The sequence below is a fragment of the Schistocerca piceifrons genome, chromosome 3 (assembly GCF_021461385.2).
Source record: "Schistocerca piceifrons isolate TAMUIC-IGC-003096 chromosome 3, iqSchPice1.1, whole genome shotgun sequence".
In the NCBI taxonomy this organism is placed as follows: domain Eukaryota; kingdom Metazoa; phylum Arthropoda; class Insecta; order Orthoptera; family Acrididae; genus Schistocerca; species Schistocerca piceifrons.
In genome coordinates this window covers 77,639,160-77,655,282 of record NC_060140.1, presented here as the reverse complement: position 1 = coordinate 77,655,282, position 16,123 = coordinate 77,639,160, and the positions used below count along the sequence as shown (strand labels likewise).

General features: G+C 53.7%; 6 protein-coding genes across 6 annotated transcripts; all 6 read left to right on the top strand.

Annotated features, from left to right (window-relative positions):
• The first annotated feature begins 1,698 nt into the window (after positions 1–1,698).
• On the top strand, positions 1,699–2,193 carry LOC124788407. Its single transcript, XM_047255673.1, has one exon. The coding sequence runs from the start codon at positions 1,699–1,701 to the stop codon at positions 2,191–2,193; it is 495 nt and encodes a 164-aa protein (XP_047111629.1).
• Positions 2,194–2,372: 179 nt separating this feature from the next.
• Positions 2,373–2,993, top strand: LOC124788406. Its single transcript, XM_047255672.1, has one exon. The coding sequence runs from the start codon at positions 2,373–2,375 to the stop codon at positions 2,991–2,993; it is 621 nt and encodes a 206-aa protein (XP_047111628.1).
• A 2,046-nt stretch (positions 2,994–5,039) lies between these two features.
• LOC124788405 lies at positions 5,040–5,603 on the top strand. The gene has a single exon (XM_047255671.1). It carries the CDS (start codon positions 5,040–5,042, stop codon positions 5,601–5,603), a length of 564 nt encoding a protein of 187 aa, XP_047111627.1.
• Positions 5,604–8,086: 2,483 nt separating this feature from the next.
• On the top strand, positions 8,087–9,196 carry LOC124788404. Its single transcript, XM_047255670.1, has one exon. It carries the CDS (start codon positions 8,087–8,089, stop codon positions 9,194–9,196), a length of 1,110 nt encoding a protein of 369 aa, XP_047111626.1.
• Positions 9,197–11,055: 1,859 nt separating this feature from the next.
• LOC124788403 lies at positions 11,056–11,541 on the top strand. The gene has a single exon (XM_047255669.1). It carries the CDS (start codon positions 11,056–11,058, stop codon positions 11,539–11,541), a length of 486 nt encoding a protein of 161 aa, XP_047111625.1.
• A 9-nt stretch (positions 11,542–11,550) lies between these two features.
• Positions 11,551–12,036, top strand: LOC124788402. Its single transcript, XM_047255667.1, has one exon. The coding sequence runs from the start codon at positions 11,551–11,553 to the stop codon at positions 12,034–12,036; it is 486 nt and encodes a 161-aa protein (XP_047111623.1).
• The last annotated feature ends 4,087 nt before the right edge of the window (positions 12,037–16,123 follow it).

Genomic DNA, 16,123 nt, shown 5'->3' with positions numbered 1-16,123 from the left:
CTATTGCGAAATGTAGTCGAGGGTCAGAGCATTCTGATGGCGGCAATACTGCGAGATGTAGTCGAGGGTCAGAGCATTCTGATGACGGCACTACTGCGAGATGTAGTCGAGGGTCAGAGCATTCTGATGACGGCACTACTGCGAGATGTAGTCGAGGGTCAGAGCATTCTGATGGCGGCTCTACTGCGAGATGTAGTCGAGGGTCAGAGCATTCTGATGACGGCACTACTGCGAGATGTAGTCGAGGGTCAGAGCATTCTGATGACCGCACTACTGCGAGATGTAGTCGAGGGTTAGAGCATTCTGATGGCGCCACTACTGCGAGATGTAGTCGAGAATTAGAGCATTCTGATGGCGGCACTACTGCGAGATGTATTCGAGGGTCAGAGCATTCTGATGGCGGCACTACTGCGAGATGTAATCGAGGGTCAGAGCATTCTGATGGCTTCACTACTGCGAGATGTAGTCGAGGGTCAGAGCATTCTGATGACGGCACTACTGCGAGATGCAGTCGAGGGTCAGAGCATTCCGATGATGGCACTACTGTGTGATGTAGTCGAGGGTCAGAGCATTCTGGTGGCGGCTCTACCGCGAGATGTAGACGAGGGTCGGAGCATTCTGATGGCGGCACTACTGCGAGATGTAGTCGAGGGACAGAGCATTCTGATGACGGCACTACTGCGAGATGTAGTCGAGGGTAAGGGCATTCTGATGACGGCACTACTGCGAGATGTAGTCGAGGGTCAGAGCATTCTGATGGCGGCACTATTGCGAGATGTAGTCGAGGGTCAGAGCATTCTGATGGCGGCAATACTGTGAGATGTAGTCGAGGGTCAGAGCATTCTGATGACGGCACTACTGCGAGATGTAGTCGAGGGTCAGAGCATTCTGATGACGGCACTACTGCGAGATGTAGTCGAGGGTCAGAGCATTCTGATGACGGCACTACTGCGAGATGTAGTCGAGGGTCAGAGCAACTGATGACGGCACTACTGCGAGATGTAGTCGAGGGTCAGAGCATTCTGATGGCGGCACTACTGCGAGATGTAGTCGAGGGTCAGAGCATTCTGATGGCGGCACTACTGCGAGATGTAGTCGAGGGTTAGAGCATTCTGATGGCGGCACTACTGCGAGATGTAGTCGAGGGTCAGAGCATTCTGATGGCGGCTCTACCGCGAGATGTAGACGAGGGTCGGAGCATTCTGATGGCGGCACTACTGCGAGATGTAGTCGAGGGACAGAGCATTCTGATGACGGCACTACTGCGAGATGTAGTCGAGGGTCAGAGCATTCTGATGACGGCACTACTGCGAGATGTAGTCGAGGGTCAGAGCATTCTGATGGCGGCACTATTGCGAGATGTAGTCGACGGTCAGAGCATTCTGATGACGGCACTACTGCGAGATGTAGTCGAGGGTCAGAGCATTCTGATGACGGCACTACTGCGAGATGTAGTCGAGGGTCAGAGCAACTGATGACGGCACTACTGCGAGATATAGTCGAGGGTCAGAGCATTCTGATGGCGGCACTACTGCGAGATGTAGTCGAGGGTCAGAGCATTGTGATGTCGGCACTACTGCGAGATGTAGTCGAGGGTTAGAGCATTCTGATGACGGCACTACTGCGAGATGTAGTCGAGGGTTAGAGCATTCTGATGGCGGCACTACTGCGAGATGTAGTCGAGGGTCAGAGCAACTGATGACGGCACTACTGCGAGATGTAGACGAGGGTCAGAGAATTCTGATGACGGTACTACTGCGAGATGTAGTCGAGGGTCAGAGCATTCTGATGACGGCACTACTGCGAGATGTAGTCGAGGGTCAGAGCATTCTGATGACGGCACTACTGCGAGATGTAGTCGAAAGTCAGAGCATTCTGATGACGGCACGACTGCGAGATGTAGTCGAGGGTCAGAGCATTCTGATGGCGGCACTATTGCGAGATGTAGTCGAGGGTCAGAGCATTCTGATGGCGGCAATACTGCGAGATGTAGTTGAGGGTCAGAGCATTCTGATGACGGCACTACTGCGAGATGTAGTCGAGGGTCAGAGCATTCTGATGACGGCACTACTGCGAGATGTATTCGAGGGTCAGAGCATTCTGATGACGGCACTACTGCGAGATGTAGTCGAGGGTCAGAGCATTCTGATGACGGCACTACTGCAAGATGTAGTCGAGGGTCAGAGCAACTGATGACGGCACTACTGCGGGATGTAGTCGAGGGTCAGAGCATTCTGATGGCGGCACTACTGCGAGATGTAGTCGAGGGTCAGAGCATTCTGATGGCGGCACTACTGCGAGATGTAGTCGAGGGTTAGAGCATTCTGATGGCGGCACTACTGCGAGATGTAGTCGAGGGTCAGAGCATTCCGATGACGGCACTACAGCTAGATGTAGTCGAGGGTCAGTGCATTCTGATGGCGGCACTACTGCGAGATGTAGTCGAGGGTCAGAGCATTCTGATGACGGCACTACTGCGAGATGTAGTCGAGGGTCAGAGCATTCTGATGACGGCACTACTGCGAGATGTAGTCGAGGGTCAGAGCATTCTGATGGCGGCACTACTGCGAGATGTAGTCGAGGGTCAGAGCATTCTGATGGCGGCACTACTACGAGATGTTGTCGAGGGTCAGAGCATTCTGATGACGGCACTACTGCGAGATGTAGTCGAGGGTCAGAACATTCTGATGATGGCACTACTGCGAGATGTAGTCGAGGGTCAGAGCATTCTCATGGCGGCACTATTGCGAGATGTAGTCGAGGGTCAGAGCATTCTGTTGACGGCACTACTGCGAGATGTAGTCGAGGGTCAGAGTGTTCTGATGACAGCACTACTGCAAGATGTAGTCGAGGGTCAGAGCATTCTGATGACGGCACTACTGCGAGATGTAGTCGAGGGTCAGAGCATTCTGATGACGGCACTACTGCGAGATGTAGTCGAGGGTCAGAGCATTCTGATGACGGCACTACTGCGAGATGTAGTCGAGGATTAGAGCATTCTGATGGCGGCACTACTGCGAGATGTAGTCGAGGGTCAGAGCATTCTGTTGACGGCACTACTGCGAGATGTAGTCGAGGGTCAGAGCATTCTGATGACGGCACTACTGCGAGATGTAGTCGAGGGTCAGAGCATTCTGATGGCGGCACTACCGCGAGATGTAGTCGAGGGTCAGACCATTCTGATGGCGGCACTACTGCGAGATGTAGTCGAGGGTCAGAGCATTCTGATGCCGGCACTACTGCGACATGTAATCGAGGGTCAGAGCATTCTGATGACGGCACTACTGTGAGGTGTAGTTGAGGGTCAGAGCATTCTGATGGCGACACTACTGCGAGATGTAGTCGAGGGTCAGAGCATTATGATGGCGGCACTACTGCGAGATGTAGTCGAGGGTCAGAGCATTTTGATGACGGGACTACTGCGAGATGTAGTCGAGGGTCAGAGCATTCTGATGACGGCACTACTGCGAGATGTAGTCGAGGGTCAGAGCATTCTGATGACGGCACTACTGCGAGATGTAGTCGAGGGTCAGAGCATTCAGATCACGGCACTACTGCGAGATGTAGTCGAGGGTCAGAGCATTCTGATGGCGGCACTACTGCGAGATGTAGTCGAGGGTCAGAGCATTCTGATGACGGCACTACAGCGAGATGTAGTGAAGGGTCAGAGCATTCTGATGACGGCACTACTGCGAGAGGTAGTCGAGGGTCAGAGCATTCTGATGGCGGCACTACTGCGAGATGTAGTCGAGGGTCAGAGCATTCTGATGACGGCACTACTGCGAGATGTAGTCGAGTGGGTGAGCATTCTGATGACGGCACTACTGCGAGATGTAGTCGAGGGTCAGAGCATTCTGATGGCGGCACTACTGCGAGATGTAGTCGAGGGTCAGAGCATTCTAATGACGGCACTACTGCGAGATGTAGTCGAGGGTCAGAGCATTCTGATGACGGCACTACTGCGAGATGTAGTCGAGGGTCAGAGCATTGTGATGTCGGCACTACTGCGAGATGTAGTCGAGGGTCAGAGCATTCTGATGGCGGCACTACTGCGAGATTTAGTCGAGGGTCAGAGCATTCTGATGGCGGCACTACTGCGAGATGTAGTCGAGGGTCAGAGCATTCTGATGACGGCACTACTGCGAGATGTAGTCGAGGGTCAGAGCATTCTGATGCCGGCACTACTGCGAGATGTAGTCGAGGGTCAGAGCATTCTGATGGCGGTACTACTGCGAGATGTAGTCGAGGGTCAGAGCATTCTGATGGCGGCACTACTGCGAGATGTAGTCGAGGGTCAGAGCATTCTGATGACGGCACTACTGCGAGATGTAGTCGAGGGTCAGAGCATTCTGATGACGGCACTACTGCGAGATGTAGTGGAGGGTCGGAGCATTCTGATGACGGCACTACTGCGAGATGTAGTCGAGGGTCAGAGCATGCAGATGACGGCACTACTGCGAGATGTAGACGAGGGTCAGAGCATTCTGATGGCGGCACTACTGCGATATGTAGTCGAGGGTCAGAGCATTCTGATGACGGCACTACTGCCAGATGTAGTTGAGGGTCAGAGCATTCTGATGGCGGCACTACTGCGAGATGTATTCGAGGGTCAGAGCATTCTGATGACGGCACTACTGCGAGATGTAGTCGAGGGTCAGAGCATTCTGATGGCGGCACTACTGCGAGATGTAGTCGAGGGTCAGAGGATTCTGATGACGGCACTACTGCGAGAAGTAGTCGAGGGTCAGAGCATTCTGATGGCGGCACTATTGCGAGATGTATTCGAGGGTCAGAGCATTCTGATGGCGGCACTACTGCGAGATGTAGTCGAGGGTCAGAGCATTCTGATGACGGCACTACTGCGGGATGTAGTCGAGGGTCAGAGCATTCTGATGACAGCACTACTGCGAGATGTAGTCGAGGGTCAGAGCATTCTCATGACAGCACTACTGCGAGATGTAGTCGAGGGTCAGACCATTCTGCTGACGGCACTACTGCAAGATGTACTCGAGGGTTAGAGCATTCTGATGACGGCACTAATGCGAAATGCAGTCGAGGGTCAGAGCATTCTGATATCGGCACTACTGCGAGATGTAGTCAAGGGTCAGATCATTCTGATGACGGCATTACTGCGAGATGTAGTCGAGGGTCAGAGCATTCTGATGGCGGCACTACTGCGAGATGTAGTCGAGGGTCAGAGCATTCTGATGATAGCACTACTGCGAGATGTAGTCGAGGGTCAGAGCATTCTGATGGCGGCACTACTGCGAGATGTAGTCGAGGGTCAGAGCATTCTGATGGCAGCACTACTGCGAGATGTAGTCGAGGGTCAGAGCATTCTGATGACGGCACTACTGCGAGATGTAGTCGAGGGTCAGAGCATTCTGATGACGGCTCTACCGCGAGATTTAGTCGAGGGTCAGAGCATTCTGATGACGGCACTACTGCGAGATGTAGTCGAGGGTCAGAGCATTCTGATGACAGCACTACTGCGAGATGTAGTCGAGGGTCAGAGCATTATGATGGCGGCACTACTGCGAGATGTAGTCGAGGGTCAGACCATTCTGATGACGGCACTACTGCAAGATGTACTCGAGGGTTAGAGTATTCTGATGGCGGCACTACTGCGAGATGCAGTCGAGGGTCAGAGCATTCTGATGATGGCACTACTGCGAGAAGCAGTCGAGGTTCAGAGCATTCTGATGACGGCACTACTGCGAGATGTAGTCGAGGGTCAGAGCATTCTGATGACGGCACCACTGCGAGATGTAGTCGAGGGTCAGAGCATTCTGATGGCGGCACTACTGCGAGATGTAGTCGAGCGTCAGAGCATTCTCATGACGGCACTACTGCGAGATGTAGTCGAGGGTCAGAGCATTCTGATGACGGCACTACTGCGAGATGTAGCCGAGGGTCAGAGCATTCTGATGGCGGCAGTACTGCGAGATGTAGTCGATGGTCAGAGCATTCTGATGGCGGCACTACTGCGAGATGTAGTCGAGGGTCAGGGCATTCTGATGATGGCACTACTGCGAGATGTAGTCGAGGGTCAGAGCATTCTGATGGCGACACTACTGCGAGATGTAGTCGAGGGTCAGAGCATTCTGATGATAGCACTACTGCAAGATGTAGTCGAGGGTCACAGCATTCTGATGACGGCACTACTGCGAGATGTAGTCGAGGGTCAGAGCATTCTGATGACGGCACTACTGCGAGATGTAGTCGAGGGTCAGAGCGTTCTGATGGCGGCACTACTGCGAGATGTAGTCGAGGGTCAGAGCATTCTGATGACGGCACTACTGCGAGATGTAGTCGAGGGTCAGAGCATTCTGATGGCGGCACTACTGCGGGATGTAGTCGAGGGTCAAAGCATTCTGATGGTGGCACTACTGCGTGATGTAGACGAAGGTCAGAGCAGTTTGATGGCGGCACTGCTGCGAGATGTAGTCGAGGGTCAGAGCTTTCTGATGGCGGCACTACTGCGAGATGTAATCGAGGGTCAGAGCATTCTGATGGCGGCACTACTGCGAGATGTAGTCGAGGGTCAGAGTATTCTGATGGCGGCACAACTGCGAGATGTAGTCGAGGGTCAGAGCATTCTGATGACGGCACTACTGCGAGATGTAGTCGAGGGTCAGAGCATTCTGATGACGGCACTACTGCCAGATGTAGTCGAGGGTCAGAGCATTCTGATGGCGGCACTACTGCGAGATGTATTCGAGGTTCAGAGCATTCTGATGACGGCACTACTGCGAGATGTAGTCGGGGGTCAGAGCATTCTGATGACAGCACTACTGCGAGATGTAGTCGAGGGTCAGAGCATTCTGATGACGGCACTACTGCGAAATGTAGTCGAGGGTCAGAGCTTTCTGATGGCGGCACTACTGCGAGATGTTGTCGAGGGTCAGAGCATTCTGATGACGGCACTACAGGGAGATGTAGTCGAGGGTCAGAGCATTCTGATGGCGGCACTACTGCGAGATGTAGTCGAGGGTCAGAGCATTCTGATGGCGGCACTACTGCGAGATGTAGTCGAAGGTCAGAGCATTCTGAACACGGCACTACTGCGAGATGTAGTCGAGGGTCAGAGCATTCTGATGGCGGCACTACTGCGAGATGTAGTCGAGGGTCTGAGCATTCTGATGACGGCACTACTGCGAGATGTAGTCGAGGGTCAGAGCATTGAGATGGCGGCACTACTGCGAGATGTAGTCGAAGGTCAGAGCATTCTGATGGCGGCTCTACCTCGAGATGTAGTCTAGGGTCAGAGCATTTTGATGACGGCACTGCTGCGAGATGTAGTCGAGGGTCGGAGCATTCTGATGACGGCACTACTGCTAGATGTAGTCGAGGGTCAGAGCATTCTGGTGGCGGCTCTACCGCGAGATGTAGACGAGGGTCAGAGCATTCTGGTGGCAGTTCTACCGCGTGATGCAGTCGAGGGTCAGAGTAATCTGGTGGCGGTTCTACCGCGAGATGTAGTGGAGGGTCAAAGCATTCTGATGGCCGTTCTACCGCGAAATGTAGTCGAGGGACAGAGCATTCCGATGGCGGCTCTACCGCGAGATGTAGTCGAGGGTCAGAGCATTCTGGTGGCAGTTCTACCGCGAGAGGTAGTCAGGGGTCAGAGCATTCTGATGACGGCACTACTGCGAGATGTAGTCGAGGGTCAGAGCATTCTGTTGGCGGCACTACTGCGAGATGTAGTCGAGGGTCAGAGCATTCTGATGGCGGCTCTACCGCGAGATGTAGTCGAGGGACAGAGCATTCCGATGGCGGCTCTACCGCGAGATGTAGTCGAGGGTCAGAGCATTCTGGTGGCAGTTCTACCGCGAGAGGTAGTCAGGGGTCAGAGCATTCTGATGGCGGCACTACTGCGAGATGTAGTCGAGTGTCAGAGCATTTTGATAGCGGCACTACTGCGAGATGTTGTCGAGGGTCATAGCATTCTGATGACGGCACTACTGCGAGATGTAGTCGAGGGTCAGAGCATTCTGATGGCGGCATTACTGCGAAATGTAGTCGAAGGTCAGAGCATTCTGATGACGGCACTACTGCGAGATGTAGTCGAGGGTCAGAGCATCTGATGACGGTACTACTGCGAGATGTAGTCGAGGGTCAGAGCATTCTGATGGCGGCACTACTGCGAGATGTAATCGAGGGCCAGAGCATTCTGATGACGGCACTACTGCGAGATGTAGTCGAGGGTCAGAGCATTCTGATGGCAGCACTACTGCGAGATGTAGTCGTGGGTCGGAGCATTCTGATGACGGCACTACTGCGAGATGTAGTCGAGGGTCAGAGCATTCTGTTGGCGGCACTACTGCGAGATGTAGTCATGGGTCAGAGCATTCTGATGACGGCACTACTGCGAGATGTAGTCGAGGGTCAGAGCATTCTAATGGCGGCACTACTGCGAGATGTAGTCGAGGGGCGGAGCATTCTGATGGCGGCACTACTGCGAGATGTAGTCGAGGGTCAAAGCATTCTGATGGCGGCACTACTGCGAGATGTAGTCGAGGGTCAGAGCATTTTGATGACGGCACTACTGCGAGATGTAGTCGAGGGTCAGAGCATTCTGATGGCGGCACTACTGCGAGATGTAGTCGAGGGTCAGAGCATTCTAATGACGGCACTACTGCGAGATGTAGTCGAGGGTCAGAGCATTCTGATGACGGCACTACTGCGAGATGTAGACGAAGGTCAGAGCATTCTGATGGCGGCACTACTGCGAGATGTAGTCGAGGATCAGAGCATTCTGATGGCGGCACTACTGCGAGATGTAGTCGAGGATCAGAGCATTCTGATGGCGGCACTACTGCGAGATGTAGTCATGGGTCAGAGCATTCTGATGACGGCACTACTGCGAGATGTAGTCGAGGGTCAGAGCATTCTAATGGCGGCACTACTGCGAGATGTAGTCGAGGGGCGGAGCATTCTGATGGCGGCACTACTGCGAGATGTAGTCGAGGGTCAAAGCATTCTGATGGCGGCACTACTGCGAGATGTAGTCGAGGGTCAGAGCATTCTAATGGCGGCACTACTGCGAGATGTAGTCGAGGGTCAGAGCATTCTGATGGCGGCACTACTGCGAGATGTAGTCGAGGGTCAGAGCATTCAGATGGCGGCACTACTGCGAGATGTAGTCGAAGGTCAGAGCATTCTGATGGCGGCTCTACCGCGAGATGTAGTCTAGGGTCAGAGCATTTTGATGACGGCACTGCTGCGAGATGTAGTCGAGGGTCGGAGCATTCTGATGACGGCACTACTGCTAGATGTAGTCGAGGGTCAGAGCATTCTGGTGGCGGCTCTACCGCGAGATGTAGACGAGGGTCAGAGCATTCTGGTGGCAGTTCTACCGCGTGATGCAGTCGAGGGTCAGAGCAATCTGGTGGCGGTTCTACCGCGAGATGTAGTGGAGGGTCAAAGCATTCTGATGGCCGTTCTACCGCGAAATGTAGTCGAGGGACAGAGCATTCCGATGGCGGCTCTACCGCGAGATGTAGTCGAGGGTCAGAGCATTCTGGTGGCAGTTCTACCGCGAGAGGTAGTCAGGGGTCAGAGCATTCTGATGACGGCACTACTGCGAGATGTAGTCGAGGGTCAGAGCATTCTGTTGGCGGCACTACTGCGAGATGTAGTCGAGGGTCAGAGCATTCTGATGGCGGCTCTACCGCGAGATGTAGTCGAGGGTCAGAGCATTCTGATGACGGCACTACTGCGAGATGTAGTCGAGGGTCAGAGCATTCTGGTGGCAGCTCTACCGCGAGATGTAGACGAATGTCAGAGCATTCTGGTGGCAGTTCTACCGCGTGATGTAGTCGAGGGTCAGAGCATTCTGATGACGGAACTACTGCGAGATGTAGTCGAGGGTCAGAGCATTCTGATGGCGGCACTACCGCGAGATGTAGTCGAGGGTCAGAGCATTCTGATGGCGGCACTACTGCGAGATGTAGTCGAGTGTCAGAGCATTCTGATAGCGGCACTACTGCGAGATGTAGTCGAGGGTCAGAGGATTCTGATGACGGCACTACTGCGAGATGTAGTCGAGGGTCAGAGCATTCTGATGGCGGCACTACTGCGAAATGTAGTCGAAGGTCAGAGCATTCTGATGACGGCACTACTGCGAGATGTAGTCGAGGGTCAGAGCATTCTGATGACGGTACTACTGCGAGATGTAGTCGAGGGTCAGAGCATTCTGATGGCGGCACTACTGCGAGATGTAGTCGAGGGTCAGAGCATTCTGATGACGGCACTACTGCGAGATGTAGTCGAGGGTCAGAGCATTCTGATGGCAGCACTACTGCGAGATGTAGACGTGGGTCGGAGCATTCTGATGGCGGCACTACTGCGAGATGTAGTCGAGGGTCAGAGCATTCTGTTGGCGGCACTACTGCGAGATGTAGTCGAGGGTCAGAGCATTCTGATGACGGCACTACTGCGAGATGTAGTCGAGGGTCAGAGCACTCTGATGACGGCACTACTGCGAGATGTAGTCGAGGGTCAGAGCATTCTGATGGCGGCACTACTGCGAGATATAGTCGAGGGTCAGAGCATTCTAACGACGGCACTACTGCGAGATGTAGTCGAGGGTCAGAGCATTCTAATGGCGGCACTACTGCGAGATGTAGTCGAGGGGCGGAGCATTCTGATGGCGGCACTACTGCGAGATGTAGTCGAGGGTCAAAGCATTCTGATGGCGGCACTACTGCGAGATGTAGTCGAGGGTCAGAGCATTTTAATGACGGCACTACTGCGAGATGTAGTCGAGGGTCAGAGCATTCTGATGGCGGCACTACTGCGAGATGTAGTCGAGGGTCAGAGCATTCTAATGACGGCACTACTGCGAGATGTAGTCGAGGGTCAGAGCATTCTGATGGCGGCACTACTGCGAGATGTAGTCGAGGGTCGGAGCATTCTGATGGCGGCACTACTGCGAGATGTAGTCGAGGGTCAGAGCATTCTGATGGCGGCACTACTGCGAGATGTAGTCGAGGGTCAGAGCATTTTGATGACGCACTACTGCGAGATGTAGTCGAGGGTCAGAGCATTCTGATGGCGGCACTACTGCGAGATGTAGTCGAGGGTCAGAGCATTCTGATGGCGGCACTACTGCGAGATGTAGTCGAGGGTCAGAGCATTCTGATGACGGCACTACTGCGAGATGTAGACGAAAGTCAGAGCATTCTGATGGCGGCACTACTGCGAGATGTAGTCGATGGTCAGAGCATTCTGATGACGGCACTACTGCGAGATGTAGTCGAGGGTCAGAGCATTCTGATGACGGCTCTACCGCGAGATGTAGTCGAGGGTCAGAGCATTCTGATGACGGCACTACTGCGAGATGTAGTCGAGGGTCAGATCATTCTGATGACGGCACTACTGCGAGATGTAGTCGAGGGTCAGAGCATTCTGATGACAGCACTACTGCGAGATGTAGTCGAGGGTCAGAGCATTCTGATGGCGGCACTACTGCCAGATGTAGTCGAGGGTCAGACCATTCTGATGACTGCACTACTGCAAGATGTACTCGAGGGTTAGAGCATTGTGATGGCGGCACTACTGCGAGATGCAGTCGAGGGTCAGAGCATTCTGATGACGGCACTACTGCGAGAAGCAGTCGAGGTTCAGAGCATTCTGATGACGGCACTACTGCGAGATGTAGTCGAGGGTCAGAGCATTCTGATGACGGCACTACTGCGAGATGTAGTCGAGGGTCAGAGCATTCTGATGGCGGCACTACTGCGAGATGTAGTCAAGGGTCAGAGCATTCTGATGGCGGCACTACTGCGATATGTAGGCGACGGTCAGAGCATTCTGATGGCGGCACTACTGCGAGATGTAGTCGAGGGTCAGAGCATTCTGATGGCGGCACTACTGCGAGATGTAGTCGAGGGTCAGAGCATTCTGATGACAGCACTACTGCGAGATGTAGTCGAGGGTCAGAGCATTCTGATGACAGCACTACTGCGAGATGTAGTCGAGGGTCAAACCATTCTGCTGACGGCACTACTGCAAGATGTACTCGAGGGTTAGAGCATACTGATGGCGGCACTACTGCGAGATGCAGTCGAGGGTCAGAGCATTCTGATGGCGGCACTACTGCGAGATGTAGTCGAGGGTCAGAGCATTCTGATGACGGCACTACTGCGAGATGTAGTCGAGGGTCAGAGCATTCTGATGGCGGCACTACTGCGAGATGTAGTCGAGGGTCAGAGCATTTTGATGATAGCACTACTGCGAGATGTAGTCGAGGGCCAGAGCATTCTGATGGCGGCACTACTGCGAGATGTAGTCGAGGGTCAGAGCATTCTGATGGCGGCACTACTGCGAGATGTAGTCGAGGGTCAGAGCATTCTGATGACGGCACTACTGCGAAATGTAGTCGAGGGTCAGAGCATTCTGATGACGGCTCTACCGCGAGATGTAGTCGAGGGTCAGAGCATTCTGATGACGGCACTACTGCGAGATTTAGTTGAGGGTCAGAGCATTCTGATGACGGCACTACTGCGAGATGTAGTCGAGGGTCAGAGCATTCTGATGACAGCACTACTGCGAGATGTAGTCGAGGGTCAGAGCATTCTGATGGCGGCACTATTGCGAGATGTAGTCGAGGGTCAGACCATTCTGATGACGGCACTACTGCGAGATGTAGTCGAGGGTCAGAGCATTCTCATGACGGCACTACTGCGAGATGTAGTCGAGGGTCAGAGCATTCTGATGACGGCACTACTGCGAGATGTAGTCGAGGGTCAGAGCATTCTGATGGCGGCACTACTGCGAGATGTAGTCGACGGTCAGAGCATTCTGATGGCGGCACTACTGCGAGATGTAGACGAAGGTCAGAGCATTTTGATGGCAGCACTACTGCGAGATGTAGTCGAGGGTCAGAGCTTTCTGATGGCGGCACTACTGCGAGATGTAAAAGAGGGTCAGAGCATTCTGATGGCGGCACTACTGCGAGATGTAGTCGAGGGTCAGAGTATTCTGATGGCGGCACTACTGCGAGATGTAGTCGAGGGTCAGAGCATTCTGATGATGGCACTACTGCGAGATGTAGTCGAGGGTCAGAGCATTCTGATGACGGCACTACTGCCAGATGTAGTCGAGGGTCAGAGCATTCTGATGGCGGCACTACTGCGAGATGTATTCGAGGTTCAGAGCATTCTGATGACGGCACTACTGCGAGATGTAGTCGGAGGTCAGAGCATTCTGATGACGGCACTACTGCGAGATGTAGTCGAGGGTCAGAGCATTCTGATGACGGCACTACTGCGAAATGTAGTCGAGGGTCAGAGCTTTCTGATGGCGGCACTACTGCGAGATGTAGTCGAGGGTCAGAGCATTCTGATGACGGCACTACAGGGAGATGTAGTCGAGGGTCAGAGCATTCTGATGGCGGCACTACTGCGAGATGTAGTCGAGGGTCAGAGCATTCTGATGACGGCACTACTGCGAGATGTAGTCGAGGGTCAGAGCACTCTGATGACGGCACTACTGCGAGATGTAGTCGAGGGTCAGAGCATTCTGATGGCGGCACAACTGCGAGATGTATTCGAGGTTCAGAGCATTCTGATGACGGCACTACTGCGAGATGTAGTCGGGTGTCAGAGCATTCTGATGACGGCACTACTGCGAGATGTAGTCGAGGGTCAGAGCATTCTAACGACGGCAATACTGCGAGATGTAGTCGAGGGTCAGAGCATTCTGATGGCGGCACTACTGCGAGATGTAGTCGAGGGTCGGAGCATTCTGATGGCGGCACTACTGCGAGATGTAGTCGAGGGTCAAAGCATTCTGATGGCGGCACTACTGCGAGATGTAGTCGAGGGTCAGAGCATTTTGATGACGGCACTACTGCGAGATGTAGTCGAGGGTCAGAGCATTCTGATGGCGGCACTAATGCGAGATGTAGTCGAGGGTCAGAGCATTCTAATGACGGCACTACTGCGAGATGTAGTCGAGGGTCAGAGCATTCTGATGGGGGCACTACTGCGAGATGTAGTCGAGGGTCGGAGCATTCTGATGGCGGCACTACTGCGAGATGTAGTCGAGGGTCAGAGCATTCTGATGGCGGCACTACTGCGAGATGTAGTCGAGGGTCAGAGCATTTTGATGACGGCACTACTGCGAGATGTAGTCGAGGGTCAGAGCATTCTGATGGCGGCACTACTGCGAGATGTAGTCAGTGGTCAGAGCATTCTGATGGCGGCACTACTGCTAGATTTAATCGAGGGTCAGAGCATTCTGATGACGGCACTACTGCGAGATGTAGACGAAGGTCAGAGCATTCTGATGGCGGCACTACTGCGAGATGTAGTCGAGGGTCAGAGCATTCTGATGGCGGCACTACTGCGAGATGTAGTCGAAGGTCAGAGCATTCTGAACACGGCACTACTGCGAGATGTAGTCGAGGGTCAGAGCATTCTGATGGCGGCACTACTGCGAGATGTAGTCGAGGGTCTGAGCATTCTGATGACGGCACTACTGCGAGATGTAGTCGAGGGTCAGAGCATTCAGATGGCGGCACTACTGCGAGATGTAGTCACAGGTCAGAGCATTCTGATAGCGGCTCTACCGCGAGATGTAGTCTAGGGTCAGAGCATTTTGATGACGGCACTGCTGCGAGATGTAGTCGAGGGTCGGAGCATTCTGATGACGGCACTACTGCTAGATGTAGTCGAGGGTCAGAGCATTCTGGTGGCGGCTCTACCGCGAGATGTAGACGAGGGTCAGAGCATTCTGGTGGCAGTTCTACCGCGTGATGCAGTCGAGGGTCAGAGCAATCTGGTGGCGGTTCTACCGCGAGACGTAGTGGAGGGTCAAAGCATTCTGATGGCCGTTCTACCGCGAAATGTAGTCGAGGGACAGAGCATTCCGATGGCGGCTCTACCGCGAGATGTAGTCGAGGGTCAGAGCATTCTGGTGGCAGTTCTACCGCGAGAGGTAGTCAGGGGTCAGAGCATTCTGATGACGGCACTACTGCGAGATGTAGTCGAGGGTCAGAGCATTCTGTTGGCGGCACTACTGCGAGATGTAGTCGAGGGTCAGAGCATTCTGATGGCGGCTCTACCGCGAGATGTAGTCGAGGGTCAGAGCATTCTGATGACGGCACTACTGCGAGATGTAGTCGAGGGTCAGAGCATTCTGGTGGCTGCTCTACCGCGAGATGTAGACGAATGTCAGAGCATTCTGGTGGCAGTTCTACCGCGTGATGTAGTCGAGGGTCAGAGCATTCTGATGATGGAACTACTGCGAGATGTAGTCGAGGGTCAGAGCATTCTGATGGCGGCACTACCGCGAGATGTAGTCGAGGGTCAGAGCATTCTGATGGCGGCACTACTGCGAGATGTAGTCGAGTGTCAGAGCATTCTGATAGCGGTACTACTGCGAGTTGTAGTCGAGGGTCAGAGCATTCTGATGACGGCACTACTGCGAGATGTAGTCGAGGGTCAGAGCATTCTGATGGCGGCACTACTGCGAAATGTAGTCGAAGGTCAGAGCATTCTGATGACGGCACTACTGCGAGATGTAGTCGAGGGTCAGAGCATTCTGATGACGGTACTACTGCGAGATGTAGTCGAGGGTCAGAGCATTCTGATGGCGGCACTACTGCGAGATGTAGTCGAGGGTCAGAGCATTCTGATGACGGCACTACTGCGAGATGTAGTCGAGGGTCAGAGCATTCTGATGGCAGCACTACTGCGAGATGTAGTCGTGGGTCGGAGCATTCTGATGGCGGCACTACTGCGAGATGTAGTCGAGGGTCAGAGCATTCTGTTGGCGGCACTACTGCGAGATGTAGTCGAGGGTCAGAGCATTGTGATGGCGGCTCTACCGCGAGATTTAGTCGAGGGTCAGAGCATTCTGATGACGGCACTACAGCGAGATGTAGTCGAGTGTCAGAGCATTCTGGTGGCAGCTCTACCGCGAGATGTAGACGAATGTCAGAGCATTCTGGTGGCAGTTCTACCGCGTGATGTAGTCGAGGGTCAGAGCATTCTGATGACGGCACTACTGCGAGATGTAGTCGAGGGTCAGAGCATTCTGATGGCGGCACTATTGCGAGATGTAGTCGAGGGTCAGAGCATTCTGATGGCGGCACTACTGCGAAATGTAGTCG